The 16,449-nt window shown below is 37.3% G+C and overlaps 1 protein-coding gene across 1 annotated transcript in view; it reads left to right on the top strand.

Annotated features, from left to right (window-relative positions):
- The window catches only part of kcnh3 (potassium voltage-gated channel, subfamily H (eag-related), member 3), a 102,859-nt gene that overhangs the window by 82,073 nt on the left and 4,337 nt on the right, over positions 1 to 16,449 (top strand). The window contains exons 10-11 of the mRNA XM_056755661.1: positions 550 to 799; positions 8,945 to 9,159. Coding sequence (XP_056611639.1) covers positions 550 to 799; positions 8,945 to 9,159 — 465 coding nt within the window. The remainder of the gene's footprint in view (positions 1 to 549; positions 800 to 8,944; positions 9,160 to 16,449) is intronic.

The raw sequence follows: 16,449 nt of genomic DNA, 5'->3' as shown, positions 1-16,449 counted from the left end.
TCAAATATTAGAGTGTACTAATCACTTTCCCCTTATGAGCAATGGTGATGCTTCAGCAAAGATCACCAATACTTACTGCACACTAATTCATCAGTTCTCAAAACGTGTTCATGTGTTTATGCGATTAACTAACTTACCTACTTGAAATTGAATTATGGGATATGCATTTCCTTCTGTTTGTTTATTAAAATAATGGTTTCAGTTACAAACAATTTTCAAAGTGTTGATTTCTTCCTCTATTTCTTTAGAAAATCATATTTTTTCTTTAAAGAACCCAAAATGAAGGAACATTTCAAAATGACCATATAGCCGCCCAAAAACCCTTATTCAGCTAAAACTATATTTCTTCACTGAAAAAATATATATTAAATTTACTATAATTCCCATTCAAACAAGAATAGTCCAAAACCACTTAAATAAAAAAGAAAAGGAAGGAATTAAATAAAACAAAAGACAATGAAATATTAAATGGATGATGCTATGAAAAATGAATAGTGGGAATGAACAGAAATAAAACAATAGAAAGCAATCTCTCTCTCCTTTTTCCAGCTGCTGAAGGACTTCCCAGATGAACTGCGGGCTGACATTGCCATGCACTTGAATAAAGAACTCCTGCAGCTGCCTCTATTTGAGTCGGCCAGTCGTGGGTGTCTGCGCTCCCTCTCACTTATAATCAAAACCTCCTTCTGTGCTCCCGGAGAGTTCCTAATTCGCCAGGGCGATGCTCTACAGGCCATCTATTTCGTCTGCTCAGGCTCCATGGAAGTGCTGAAGGACAACACTGTGCTGGCTATACTGGGTGAGTTAACATCCACATACTGATTATTCACACAATGTTCTTTTATACTGGAACTAACTACACATTGAAGGTGAAGTTTTTTGTACCGCTGCTGGCACCAGACGGAAGTGCAAAAACTCGTCCCACCTGCCATCGGGCCACTCAAACAAATAGATTGCACATCCATTTGGCGTCGCTAATTGTGCATAAATTATACGCTTTTATCTTTATTAGGATAATGAATTTATCCTCATAAAAGTGCAGAAGGTAAACAGGTACTGTAATGTATTGGATGTTATTGTGATTAGCAAATATATAACGCATTATGTATTTAGGATCATACTATGGTCATCTGTAAAACTCTTGTACAAATACATTTCCACTTGTCCGTCATGCTCTCTTATTCAGAAGCATCTATATTATAATTTCACAGCAATTTAAAAGGGCAATTTTAATTCCTCCTACCTGTCACTATTCATTGTGCTTTCCGGTTGAGATCGAGACACACACCATCCATTAATATCATTTGGAACATTATAAAAAAATAATAAAAAAAAGCTCTTCCATAGCACCGCCTCACACAGACACTCACTTTACTCAGTAAATCAAATCCACCCACTACCTTTATGTCTTATTGTTTTGAGAAAGGATTCCTATGTAAATTTCCAGTCCATTGAGCAGTTACTATCCCTTCCCCAGTTATCTCTCCCGTTACGCACGCACAATCGGCTCATTGGTTTCATTTTCTCATTAATCATCTTCCTTCATTCTGCATAATAATGGGATATATCATCTTTGAGATAATATTGTTGAAGACGACACTGGCTTCTCCAGTGCGCATTCCAGTACAATTTCTAATGTGCTGAAACATGCCAACATCTGTGCAAGCTACACTTCAAAACCTATTCACTACCTAGGCAGCAGTCTTTTAAGTCAACATCTAAACTGAAATGAAATCTGACGCATATACTGTACAGTAGAAATCTTTTATTTTTTATATTCGAGTCAAAGTTGAGTAAAAAGTGAGAGATATTTGCTTGCCAAATCTGGTAAATCTTGAAAAATGTGTGAATATGTACTGCACTAGGAAAGGTCTGTTGTTTTTTATGTTATTGTAGTGGTTAATGAGCTGGGCAAGCAGCCCGGATGAGAAACCCAGTCAAATGGATTCATAAGGATTCATGATTTTATGGCCTATGAGCTCTTGAGCGAGACACTTAACCTTCATGTTGCAGTCAGCGCCTGCAATCATTTTGCTAAGACACTTTGGATAACAGGCATCTGCTCAATAACAAATAACAATAAAAAATGTACTGCAGCGTAAATGAGGCGTCTATCCTCTGTGAATAACATGGTCAACAATAGTTGTTATGTCTGCTGGGCTGGCTAAACAGCATTTAATCTGTTATCTGTTTGGCAATTATGTAATGAGACAGGGCCTAGTTGTCACACTTTTATTGTGAATGTTTCTCACTAACTGTTACTGTAGAGATACATACCTTGAAGTCTTGACTTGCAAAATACATAGGAACACATTGGAGACAGTATGCCTAAACAGTTTGCCTATATGGGGTAAGTTGTCACACGGCGAATTTAATGAAACTTTAGCTAAATTTAGCAAAAAGGTAAAGTTGTAAATAAATATTATTGTAACTGTTGAATTAAAACCCATGTAGTAGCTTGCCCCCAAATTGGCAACCTGTGCTGTCCTGACATTTAAAAATGATATAGAGTATAAATGAACAGAATTTAACCTTTCTTTTCAAATCTATCTAGACATTTCAAATCAATAATGCAAAGACATGTTACTGCACATTTACGATTTTGTGGCCCAAGCTTAACTTCCAAATAATTAAAAAAAGAGTCTCTGCATATTATTTCTGAAAACAAGCAAAATAAATAAGAAATCCCATTAGCGAGTATAAATATTTCATGCATATTTTGGGTTACCAGTAGAGAAACCTTAACTTGGCTAAACTTAAAGGCCACAAAGCTACATGACCGATATAGAAATGTTTTTATTTAATTAAAGTAATATACAATAAAATTCAACAAATTGTTTATTTAATACCATTATTACACAATAAAATATTGTTCAAAATTAATATGAATATAAATCGAATAAAATATAAATAGTTATATTATTAGCCATTAGCAATGCCGATCAACAAACATATACCTGAAGTTAACTTTGGGTCAGGCACGTGTGTGTGTTGAATCCGTCTATGTAGTTGACCTTAATCATAACATCCCTGATGAACTTTATATAATTTTTTTATTCAACAGCCATTATAAAAATATGAAGATACTGAAATTCCAATTTAAAAGAGATTTAAACTACTTTTTTTAAATCAACATCTGAATTGCAATACAACATTGTCATAATAGTAGCATTATAAAATACAGTCTCTGCTTTCACTGATGGCTTATAAACATTTACATGTCATGCAGCTTTAAAGCTTACATTAAAATCAATGAATAAAAATCGAAAGAGACAATCAAATAAAACGAGAAAAAATAAATACATAATAACCACAAAAATAGAACCAGATTTAACAACCATAATTGAAAATGTAGTTTGAACTGCAAATCTTAGTCATGACAGCTGCTGTTTGTGGGTCATTTAAAAATACTCCTCACCTTTCTGCTTCATCTGAAAGTAGTTTCATGTCTAAAAATAGCACTATACAAAGGCCTGAAATCTTCTAGAGGCAGATAACAGCAGGTAAAACTGCCTTGGGCCAGTAACAGTAGGATGCCATCATTTTGAGAAGTTGGTGAACGTTTAAATAATGTTTTCTTGTATACTGCTTCGGGAAGAAATCATCTTCTATAGTCACCTACCTAAATATGAAAGAAGAAATACATTTTTCTTGGCAGTTCTGTTTTTACTTACCTTCATGTCTCCTCTCAAAATCACACAATGTGAGCAGAATGATCATTTAAAGGTAACTACTCATTTATTTTTCATTATTTAGTATGGCTCACATTTCATCTAGGTAAGATTATGTTGCATACGTTTTTAATTCAACTACATCTTATCTGTGGTATTAATTTTGCATAACATGAGATTCAAATGCCATAATTTTTGTCATTTGTAACTGCATCATATATGAAATTGATCATTGGGATTAATGTATACACATTGGCAAGAAAAAATTACCTCATAATCCATATGTAATGTCACGCAACAGACCATGTGGATCAATATAATGAAAAAACTTCATCCTGTTTGTGATATATTATTACTTTAATGATGTCTCAGAGATCGCCTATATGCCTTTGAAAGTTCAATAAATAATCAGTGGATTATCATAAAAACATTCTTTCTGTGGACTTTCTGTGCTTTTGCTTTTACACTTCCTTTGTGATCTTTCAGTTCGTGTTATCCGGGACCCCTTCATCTAAAACCTTTTCATTCTGTTAGTGCCTCATGTTGCCTCCTAGAAAACTGGATGGCAGCAGCTGTAGATGGACTTTAAAATCTTTACTGTTTTTTACTCATTTTGTGAAAATGGACCAGCTGCAGCCCAATTCTGCTTCCATGTCCATAGACATTGACAGTACCATAGTACTTTGTCCAAAAACATTTTTGGTGCATTTTCCCATAGCTGTTACATATAAATGCACCCTGATATATACAAACACGCTTTATCACCAGAAATTTACTTTGGACCTTATGTTTCCTTTTTTGTTGTACCAGAGGTCACGTTTTCATTCAGTTGTTCGCACATTTCAGTCATAAATAAACAATTGGCCGTGTCTGAACCCCCTCCTGTACAGTGCCTACATTTAAGCTGCATATAAAGACTCTCAAAAGGTCACAGTAAACGATGAGCCAGAGCTCTCACCAAGCTAAAGGTTCCTGTGTGTGCGTCTCTTTATCTCCAAACGCCCGGACCCTATTGCTCTGATCAAATCAAATGTTGATGTGCCGGTAGGCCACATCCACCTCTCACTTAATAATTGATAGTTAATGCATTATTAAACTGCTTTGACTATTAATACAGGCTGACAGTTGAAGGTAAGAGCCATAGATCTCCACACACGCACAGAAAATCATGTGGACTGGGAGGGATTGAATTAAGGAATAGGAACAAGAACAAGAACATAAAGTCTGGGGGGAATAAACGCATCAATACAGTCTCAGAAATACAAGCACACTCTTTAGAACTCTGTTCTGAGCCTAGTAAGCATCTTCTAGCATTATAGATGCACATCAAAAGTGATGACATTTCCAATTTTGCAGAAATACGTTTTTTTTTTTGGCAAATTGTAAGAAGATTGCATTCTAAAAATGCAGTTTTTTAACCCAATATTGGGTCAAAATGTGATGAACCTAACCATTGGGTTATAAATTTACCATTCCTCGGTTGTGTCAACACATTGTTGGGTCAAATATAAATCATTTTATGGATTGATTTAACCCAATGACTGAGTTTGTCACGTTTTGACCCAATGCCACTTTGAAAATAACCCAGAATTTGACAGAGATATACAGTAGCTAGAAAAGGAATCCCAGGTTCATTGCTAGACTCAACCCAGCGTTGGGCCAAAACGTATGAACCCAGGTTATAAAATAATATTATATATTCATTATTGGGTTTCCCCAAAATTCCCAGAATTCATTGCTTCAATCAAAAAAATGCTGGGTTACTTTCAACCCAAAACTGGATCAAAAAGAGATGAACCAAACTAATTTAATTTTAATTTGACCAACTGCCAGGTTGAAAATACCTCAGCACTTTTCCCCGAAATGTATACTAGATAGAAAGGAAATTCCAGAATTCGTTGCTTCGCTATGCCGAGTTATTCTCATCAAGAGTCAAATAGAGATGTTTGATTGTTGGATTAAATGCAGAACCATAACTGGGTTAAAACCACCAAATATTTTGAGTTGAAACCCAGCACGGGTTAATTTTACAGCCCACCGTTTGGGTTTGTCCCTTTTTGATCCCTTGCCAGGTTAAAAATAACCCAGCATTTTTTAGAGTGTGTGAGCTTAGTCAAGAAAAATCTTATTTATTATTCAGTTTCATTAAATACAGAAAACTATTGGGAAAAAAAACTGTTCAATCTAATTAAATATTGACTGTTTAATTCAATATCCATGTGCACCCATTATTATGCTGGTAATAAAGATCTGTGTTTTTAACTTATCAACATGCTGTTTTCAAATCCTATTGGAATCAATGATGGATGAATGTTAACAAAGTTGCTCCCCATGTGTAGCACAATCTAAATCCGAGTTTTTATTTTGGTTATAATGTTACATCAGAATGGTACAGAGAGCTTACTGGTACTTTGGAAAAGGTTTTGAATCTGAACGCATTCAGGCATACACCTGCTTACCATCGTTCCCATGCACATCCACCCACTGTCAGCAAGAGACTGTTTTGGTTCAGTGTTTGGAGGATTTGCTTCTGATGTTGCAAACACACACCTGCACACATGCTAAGTAATGGCACTTTCCTGCTGCGTTATTGATCTGACAGCTTGACCCAAGAGTCCACAGGGGGCTCCTGAGAATGAGAAGAGAGAGAATGAGAGCAAGAAGCAGAGAGAAACAGAGAGACAGCAGGAGAGAGAGAGACAGCAAATAGAGAATGACTGATACAAAATGAAAGCATGAAATGAAACCGAATAATTAGTCAAGACAGACGCGGTAGACACTTAGTCTCCGAAGAAGACATAAATAAACACACATGCACACTGACGTCTCCGAGCCTCTGATGGAGTGGAAGTGATTGTCTTAATTAAAGCTGTGATATGAAATGGCCTTCTCCACCCAGACTCGTGTCGTGGTGGCCTCAAACCTCACAATGAGATTACATGTGTTATTGCATCAGAGCTACTGTCTGTCGTAGCAGTGAGGAGAATAAATGAGCAGGAATGAGCAACAGAGAGGAGATAGCAAATAAGAAAAAAGGAAAGGAAAGAGCCACAGAAGAGAAAAGAGACAATTTGTCCGAAAATATTAGAATATGTCATTTTAAAAAAGACAATGAGGTAAACTGCCGGTGAACTCGAGCACAACAGAAAAATAAAAAGCAAGGCAATTTGGCCCTGAAAAAGATTACGGTTGGCTGCTCACTGAAAGTTGACAATGCGACAGATCACCACCCCCGCTCTGATGCAACAGTCTGAAGATCGCTTATAAATTCTCCAGCTATGTATTATTATACCATAAAGATATTGTCCTTTCGGTTTGATGGACGGAAAAAATATATCTATTTTATGCTGTTAAAGGAGCAATGTGGAAATTTTAGCTGCATCTAGCGGCGAGTTTGCGAATTGCTCACTCCCTCCTCTCTTTCAAAGCACTACGGTGGCTGCACAGGACAAAGATGTGGACGTGTTTTCACTTCTTTGCCGGAGGAGATAATGTATTTACAAAACGCACTCTGTAGAGCAATTTTTCTGTTAAGTTACTGTAGAAACAACACGGCGAATTTCATGTAAGGGGACCTGCGGTGTATATAGATAAAATAGCTCATTCTACTGTTATAATAACATTATGTAAGGTCTTCATACACTTATAAACAGTGTTGGGTAAGTTACTCTGAAAAAGTAATGAATTACTAGTGACTTATTACATATTCAATAGTGTAATTGGACCTCTGTACAAATTATTCTATCCAAAAAGTATTTAGTTACTTATTACTAATTTCTTTCTATATCCTACATCAACCTTGATTAGTTAAGAGATTCAAGGATAGACATGAAACGGTTTATTTAATTCATTCAAATAAATAATATTACACTACATAAAGTAGCATTATTAACTGACCAAAGTATTACAAATGTGATAATTGTTCATTCAAGCACATATTTTAAAGTTAGACCGACAACTTTGATGTCAATTTCACTATTGCACACGCATATATTATTATTTAGTTTAATAATATTAAAAGTAACTGTAATTAAATTACATAAGAAATAAGAGTAATCACTTACATTACTTTTCCAAGGGAAAAGTAATTAAATTACAGAAACTAATTACTTAGTAACAATAGTTACACCCAACACTGATTATGAAGACAATGTTATGTATATTACATTGCATTTCTGTCAATACAGCCTCCAAAAATAACCTTTAAAAGGCTTCGAAAAAAAAAACAGTAATTTGTGGAAAAATATATAATTTTGTAAGCTACTTTAAGCGGATGTCAATAGTGAAAAATGCTTTCAGCACACAAAGGAGTTCAGCAGACTCCAGGCCCTCTACAGGCCATAAAAACAAAGCACAGAGAAAAGAGAAGAACAAGGTGAGAAGTGTGATTGGGATCTATCGGATCTTAACAAGATACAGTATATAAAACTGGAAACACAAACGGATGCGCGCAACACAAACACTATCACTCTCCCTGCAATTGCAAATCCGACCACACTTGCCAACATGATGTACTTGATGAAGGATGTGCATATGGTCCACCAACTATCTGTCTTCACCCTCCTCATCTCTCTCCCAGTGGTGCTGAACTCAGTTGACTCCGGTGTGTGCCAACCAGTTTGATTTCCCAGAATGCACTACTCTGACATGAACTCACTTAAGAATCTGTCACTGCTTTCAGAGTCCCTTTGCACCAAACCAGTGCATATTTTTAGCATTTTATGCAGTCTTGCCTGCCCATTCCGAGGTTCATTTTAAACTCTTTTTGAACCCAGAGCAGAAACTTTTTGGTGTATGTTTAATATATAAAAATGATTAACTGTATGTCTTTTGTTGGATATTAGATCAGTTTTTTTGCTTGTCTAAACACATTTAAAATGTATGTACTTCATGAATACTGCATTTGATAATGGATGTGTAGAACAAATCTAAATCTCAAAACGTACCTGTGACAATATGGTGTTATTGCAGATATTATTTTGTCTGTTTTCAGCGTTATCAGTGACTAAACTACATCACATGCTTCAAGTTAACAAAAACACATTCTAAATCAAGTTTCAAAAAGGAAAAGAAAACTGTAATATTAACAGTTTCCAACATTTGCCTAATAAAAGCAAAATAATCATTATGAAAAATGCTAAATATTTCCCAAATTGATGTTAAAAAAACATTGTGTGTACCCAAAATTATTTCCAAATTTCAGAATGTCAATAGGTGTGTTAGCTAAAATTATAATTAAACTAGCTTCGGCTTTACATGTATTTCTAATGCAGGAAAGGGCGACCTGATTGGATCAGACTCGCTGACAAAGGAGCAGGTGATAAAGACCAACGCAAACGTAAAGGCACTGACATACTGTGACCTGCAGTACATCAGCCTGAAGGGGCTCCGTGAGGTGCTGCGTCTCTATCCTGAATATGCCCAGAAATTTGTCAGCGAAATTCAGCACGACCTCACCTACAACCTGCGGGAAGGCAGTGGCGCTGACGTGAGTGACACATCATGTGCATGCATTCAGGACAATGGATGGCAACACCAGACAAACAAGACACCAAACAAACTTTTATTAATATATTATTACACGGCTTTTCACAGATAACAACCTTTCAAAACTAATAACACACGGTAACCTAGATGCAACTTTTTTTTTGTCAAATTAAATATGTCTTTTACCAAATTACCTTTTTGTGACATTTGAAAGTCGTTTCTTACCTTAAAACTGAAAGTAAACGGCTTTTCCTCATGGAAGGTCAACATTCGGTAAAACTGAGCTAATTAATAAGCGTGACAATGTACAAGCAGCTGGCTGTTTTCACAAAATAAGCCCCTTTAATGTGATACACACTGTTAGGGCTTATTTCTGCGATAACAACCGGCTGTCTGTACATTACATTTACATTTAGGCATTTGGCAGACGCTTTTATCCAAAGCGACTTACATTGCTTTATCCTATACATTTTACATAGGTATTTGCAATCCCCTGGGATCGAACCCACAACCTTGCGTTATTGACGCAATGTTCTTACCACTGAGCTACAGGAAAGCTAACCTAACATTATCCCTAACCTATATTATTTTTATTTAACCTGTAATATAAAATAAGAGAGATTTGTCTTAGATATCCTACACAGAATAACTATTTATAGTTGTATGGTTCCATACAAAAGCAGAACCTTCCTTTTGCACAAAACACTGTTTAGACTGTAACAAAGTAAGAAAAATAGTTTTTTAACCAAAAATAATCCTTTGGCATTGCATTGAAAAATTGTAGGATCTTCTTTAAGAACATTTATTAATAGATATACAAATTCTTAACATATAATAGGAATATAGAGATACTCAGATATAAGAACTCAGATAAGAAGTTCGTATTAATGTCTCGGACTTTGACTACAGACTTTATCTTGACAAAAATTTGACAAAATGTTAAATAATCTCTCTTTCGTAAGTCGCTTTGAATAAAAGCATCTGCTAAATGAATCCATTTAAATGTAATGTAAATCTTAGCACAGTGTGAGACAATGCTCAGATCTCTAGAATCTCTAAAGGAGATACATTTTGTGAGAGCATATTTTGTCCCTTTTTCAGGCAAATCTGAGAAGCAGGCGATTTTAACAGTCTCAATTTGCTTTCTATTGTATACCAAAACAGAGAAGTAGAGGAATCGATTCTACTGAAAGCAATATTGTTTGAAAGTTTTTTATCTTCTAAGGAATGCCTTACTGGTACTTGGCTTTACCAACCAACTGTAAGTCGCATTGCATAGAAGCATCTACCAAAAGCATTAAATTGCATTAAAAGAAAAAGCTTCTACCACCAACCCAGTTTTCCATAGCGAGTTTGCGCGTATAGAAATCATTCATAAATAAATGCATAAGTTGTGACTGATAGACTGGAGGGTTATGAGCATGTAACACTGCAGTGGCCACACCCACATTCACATCAACCAGAATACAAGATACATTTCCCAACAGCTAGCTTTGGCATGTTCCTTTGCTATTTTTCTGTGTCCGTGCCTTTTTTTCTGGCTAAAACCTTGATCATTATCCTGAGAATGTACATGTATGCCTACTCACGAGTCCCCTCTCTCATCCACACACGCTCTCCCAGCCTTGAGTGTAACTTGCAGGGACAGGAATAACAGCAGGCTGTGGTGTGTGCTGATGCTAAGAATAGCACAGAGGGAAGGCGGGGACTCCGTGCTGGCTGGGTACCCCGTGCCTTGAGCTAAGATTGGATCCCGGAAGATAAAAATAGCACGGAAGCGAGAGGTGGGGTTGAGAGTGGTGCCTCTTTTCTCTTCTCGTTTCTCCTGCAGTGATGTATGTGCAAGGTATCATATGCGGCTTGCACTCCAGCTGGACAATGCAATGCATGTTTTGAGGAGAAAAACAGAGAGGTACGGGGAGAAAGAGAGGGGGAGGTGTGGAGGATATTATAAAATAGGAAAAGGAAATGAGATGGTGATTACAGGCGGCTGGTGGAGAGGCGGGTACATAACGTGTAAAAAATATGCAGGATCGGTGATGCTAAAGCATGCCTCAGTGTTAGTGTTGTATGTCTGTTGAATAAGGGATTCAAACAAACCTGCATAAACCCATTTATGAATGATGCCTCACATTGTACGGCTTGTAGACTGATGTGTAGTTACTTTTCCAAGTAACCGACTGGTAGTTTTCACCTGTCAGATTATAATATATTTGAAAATATTTTATGTAGGACTACCATTAGGAACATTAACCATATTTTGTATTTACATATTGTGTAGCTATTGTACTCTTATGTATTTGCCACATTGTTTTACTGCAAAAACATTGTCAAACATTGGTTGCTGTAATAATACCGTGGTGCATTTGAGATTATCATGTTTTCTCTTTCGTAGCAACTCCATGCTTAATTTTCATACATTACATTAAAAAAGCAACTAAGGCATATCAGGGAACAGAAAATCATTTGACTCTTTTGACCTGCCCAGAAAGCAGCTACTGAGATGGCCAGGTAACCCCATAGCAACAGACAAACACAACTCAGAACACCTAGGCAACCCGATAGCAGCACACAAAAATCAATCTGAAAACTTAGGCAACCCAGTAGCAACAAACAAAGACAATTAAGAAAACCTAAGCAAGCCCATAGCAGAAAAAAACCAAGGCAACCACATAGCAACACACAAAAACATCTCAGAACACCTAGGCAACCCCGTAGCAACACACAAAAATACGAACTCAAAACACGTAGGCTACCCCATAGCAACACACAAAAACAACTCCGAATACCTAGACAACCCCATTGAAACACACAAGAAAACAACTCTGAATAGATAGGAAACCCATAAAGCTACCAACAAAAACAACTTAGAACACCTAGGCAACCCCATAGCAACACACAAAACAACTCAGAAAACCTAGGCAACCCCGTAGCAACACACAAAATACGAACTAAAAACACGTAGGCAACCCCATAGCAACACACAAAAACAACTCAGAATACCTAGACAACCTCATTGAAACACACAAGAAAACAACTCTGAATAGATAGGAAACCCCTAAAGCAACCAACAAAAACAACGTAGAACACCTAGGCAACCCCATAGCAACACACAAAACAACTCAGAACACCCAGGCAACGCCATAGCAACACACATAACAACTCAGAACACCTAGGCAACCCCGTAGCAACACACAAAATACGAACTCAAAACACGTAGGCAACCCCATAGCAACACACAAAAACAACTCAGAATACCTAGACAACCTCATTGAAACACACAAGAAAACAACTCTGAATAGATAGGCAACCCCTAAAGCAACCAACAAAAACAACTCAGAACACCTAGGCAACCCCATAGCAACACACATAAACAACTCAGAACACCTAGGCAACCCCTTAGCAACACACAAAATACGAACTCAAAACACGTAGGCAACCCCATAGCAACACACAAAAACATCTCAGAATACCTAGACAACCTCATTGAAACACACAAGAAAACAACTCTGAATAGATAGGCAACCCCTAAAGCAACCAACAAAAACAACTCAGAACACCTAGGCAACCCCATAGCAACACACAAAACAACTCAGAACACCCAGGCAACGCCATAGCAACACACATAACAACTCAGAACACCTAGGCAACCCCGTAGCAACACACAAAATACGAACTCAAAACACGTAGGCAACCCCATAGCAACACACAAAAACAACTCAGAATACCTAGACAACCTCATTGAAACACACAAGAAAACAACTCTGAATAGATAGGCAACCCCTAAAGCAACCAACAAAAACAACTCAGAACACCTAGGCAACCCCATAGCAACACACATAAACAACTCAGAACACCTAGGCAACCCCGTAGCAACACACAAAATACGAACTCAAAACACGTAGGCAACCCCATAGCAACACACAAAAACAACTCAGAATACCTAGACAACCTCATTGAAACACACAAGAAAACAACTCTGAATAGATAGGCACCCCTAAAGCAACCAACTAAAACAACTCAGAACACCTAGGCAACCCCATAGCAACACACATAAACAACTCAGAACACCTAGGCAACCCCTTAGCAACACACAAAATACGAACTCAAAACACGTAGGCAACCCCATAGCAACACACAAAAACAACTCAGAATACCTAGACAACCTCATTGAAACACACAAGAAAACAACTCTGAATAGATAGGAAACCCCTAAAGCAACCAACAAAAACAACGTAGAACACCTAGGCAACCCCATAGCAACACACAAAACAACTCAGAACACCCAGGCAACGCCATAGCAACACACATAACAACTCAGAACACCTAGGCAACCCCGTAGCAACACACAAAATACGAACTCAAAACACGTAGGCAACCCCATAGCAACACACAAAAACAACTCAGAATACCTAGACAACCTCATTGAAACACACAAGAAAACAACTCTGAATAGATAGGCAACCCCTAAAGCAACCAACAAAAACAACTCAGAACACCTAGGCAACCCCATAGCAACACACATAAACAACTCAGAACACCTAGGCAACCCCTTAGCAACACACAAAATACGAACTCAAAACACGTAGGCAACCCCATAGCAACACACAAAAACAACTCAGAATACCTAGACAACCTCATTGAAACACACAAGAAAACAACTCTGAATAGATAGGCAACCCCTAAAGCAACCAACAAAAACAACTCAGAACACCTAGGCAACCCCATAGCAACACACAAAACAACTCAGAACACCCAGGCAACGCCATAGCAACACACATAACAACTCAGAACACCTAGGCAACCCCGTAGCAACACACAAAATACGAACTCAAAACACGTAGGCAACCCCATAGCAACACACAAAAACAACTCAGAATACCTAGACAACCTCATTGAAACACACAAGAAAACAACTCTGAATAGATAGGCACCCCTAAAGCAACCAACTAAAACAACTCAGAACACCTAGGCAACCCCATAGCAACACACATAAACAACTCAGAACACCTAGGCAACCCTTAGCAACACACAAAATACGAACTCAAAACACGTAGGCAACCCCATAGCAACACACAAAAACAACTCAGAATACCTAGACAACCTCATTGAAACACACAAGAAAACAACTCTGAATAGATAGGCAACCCCTAAAGCAACCAACAAAAACAACTCAGAACACCTAGGCAACCCCATAGCAACTCACAAAACAGCTCAGAACACCTAGGCAACGCCATAGCAGCAGATAAAAGAACTCAGAACACCTAGGCAACACCATAGCAACACACAAAAGAACTCAGAACACCTAGGCAACCCCATAGCAACACACAAAAACAACACAGAACACTTACTGGGGGGTAGGTAAACTGTAAAAACAACTAGTAGGATTTACTTATTTGTAACGTGTTTATTTTTGCAAGTTTTGCACCCAAGCAGTGCAAGTTTTTTTTCACACAGTTTTTTGAAGTAAAATGTACTTAACAATACTCAAAAAACCTAGCAACTACATAGCAATAACCTTTGCAAGGATGATGTGTGAACGGATCAGCCTCAGTGCTCATTTCAGCACTACACCACACGTGTGACAACCCAAAATGCACAGAGAATACCAATGAGGACACACGTATATTTGAAAAAACATTTGAAGCAGGATGAGAGGGAAGTGTGTTTATTACAGTGTTTGTGTGTCATGCAGCAGGGCTTATGAAGAGAAAGTAATGTATTCCTTCCTGTTTCTGGCTTTGATTGGCTGAATTTGGTGACTCTAGGGAAGACGATGAAGTCTGAATAAACACCTCTCTGTCTTTCTCTCTTGCTCTGGAGGAATGTAGAAAAGAAAGTGAAAACTTCTTAAAAAACATAGATTTTTATCCATCTTCTTTACAAGCTGTGCCACTGGGTCCATGTTTCTAAGAATAGAAGAAGACAGCTAAAAATAAATTCTGCTTTAGGTGGGGTGAGGGACTGCAGACGGTGCGTGGGGGTGGAGATGATCAGAGGATGGGGAAAAAAGATGCGAAGAAAAAAGAGGCAGGGAAAGGGAGGGGGGTTGCGGAATAAAGATGGAGTGATTTCAGTCATAGCGAATCAGGGGAGATCAAATCGAGGATTGAGAAGAAAGAAAGATGACTGCTAGATGATCTTAATTTGAATTAAGAGTATATGCATCCAGGATCAGTTTTTTAGTATCACTTCTGTTTGTTACAGAAGGAGTTTGTTTGTAATAGAGGAAGCTGGACTGTGTTGGCACCCTCAGCGATGGATGGTGATTGACACGGTCTTTTATCTGTTATGACAAAAATAAATAAACAGTGTTGCCCCTCCTTTCCTCTTCCGTGCCGCAGGATGAGAGCGCTTGAAGTTATCCTATTATGACATTCTAGGAACATACAGCACAGGGAGTTTATTGATGAGGTAATCAAAATCATTTCTAGTTTATACAAAGAAAATGTTTTGTGATAAATCAATCAAGGTTTCTTTATTTAGACTGGTTCTATAAATGGTAAATAACTTATTTAGGGGAGAGAGAGGAAGAGAGAAAGATAGATGGATGGAGTCAACAGGCTGTGTTAGTGTGCCACACACTGGTTGTGTCTTTTATTACTCATTTTGCTTAAACTTTACCAAAAAATATCAGACATCAGTTAGTACATAAAATGACAACGAGCAGAATACAGCCAAGGAAAAAATAAGAGACTATTTTAAAGACCGTTGTGACAAGCAGAGTAGGACGATTGCCATGAGGGAACGGCGCGAGGTAGTGAAGGACAAGAGAGAACCAGGCCTGGATTTATGTTATGTTTTTTTAACGTTAACACACTTTTAATAAAATAAACCAGCAACAAAATGAAAGTAACATCCCGACAGCTCCCTCACGGTCTACAGCCAGGCCACACAAACATAATAAGACAATAATAACATTAAATTAGTTTTTTCTGTGAACTACTTTCTTCCAAATTTAAAAAAATATATCGTTTCAATTTGCATTTATTTGTAGAAAATGGAACCTGGAGAAACTAACAGAATAGATACTCTGTATTTTCTTAACTTCATATTAACTTTTAAGTAAAAAAGCAGTAATATTTGTGTATTAATGTATTTAGAAAAGTGTTCAACAATCACTCTTATGTGATAATCTTGATTTTTATGACAGTTTTCATGTATTGTGTCACACTGTCTTTCACATTGCTGTTGGATGTCACTTCTGAGGTTTGATTTTGTTGTTGATTCGACAGACACTGGACTGGAATGGCTAAAAAATGGCTAGAAATGCTGATTAAATTAAAATTTG

The sequence above is a fragment of the Triplophysa dalaica genome, chromosome 8 (genome assembly GCF_015846415.1).
Source record: "Triplophysa dalaica isolate WHDGS20190420 chromosome 8, ASM1584641v1, whole genome shotgun sequence".
Lineage (NCBI taxonomy): Eukaryota > Metazoa > Chordata > Actinopteri > Cypriniformes > Nemacheilidae > Triplophysa > Triplophysa dalaica.
Note: the sequence above shows the minus strand (reverse complement) of the source record. Positions and strands in the feature narration are given on the sequence as shown.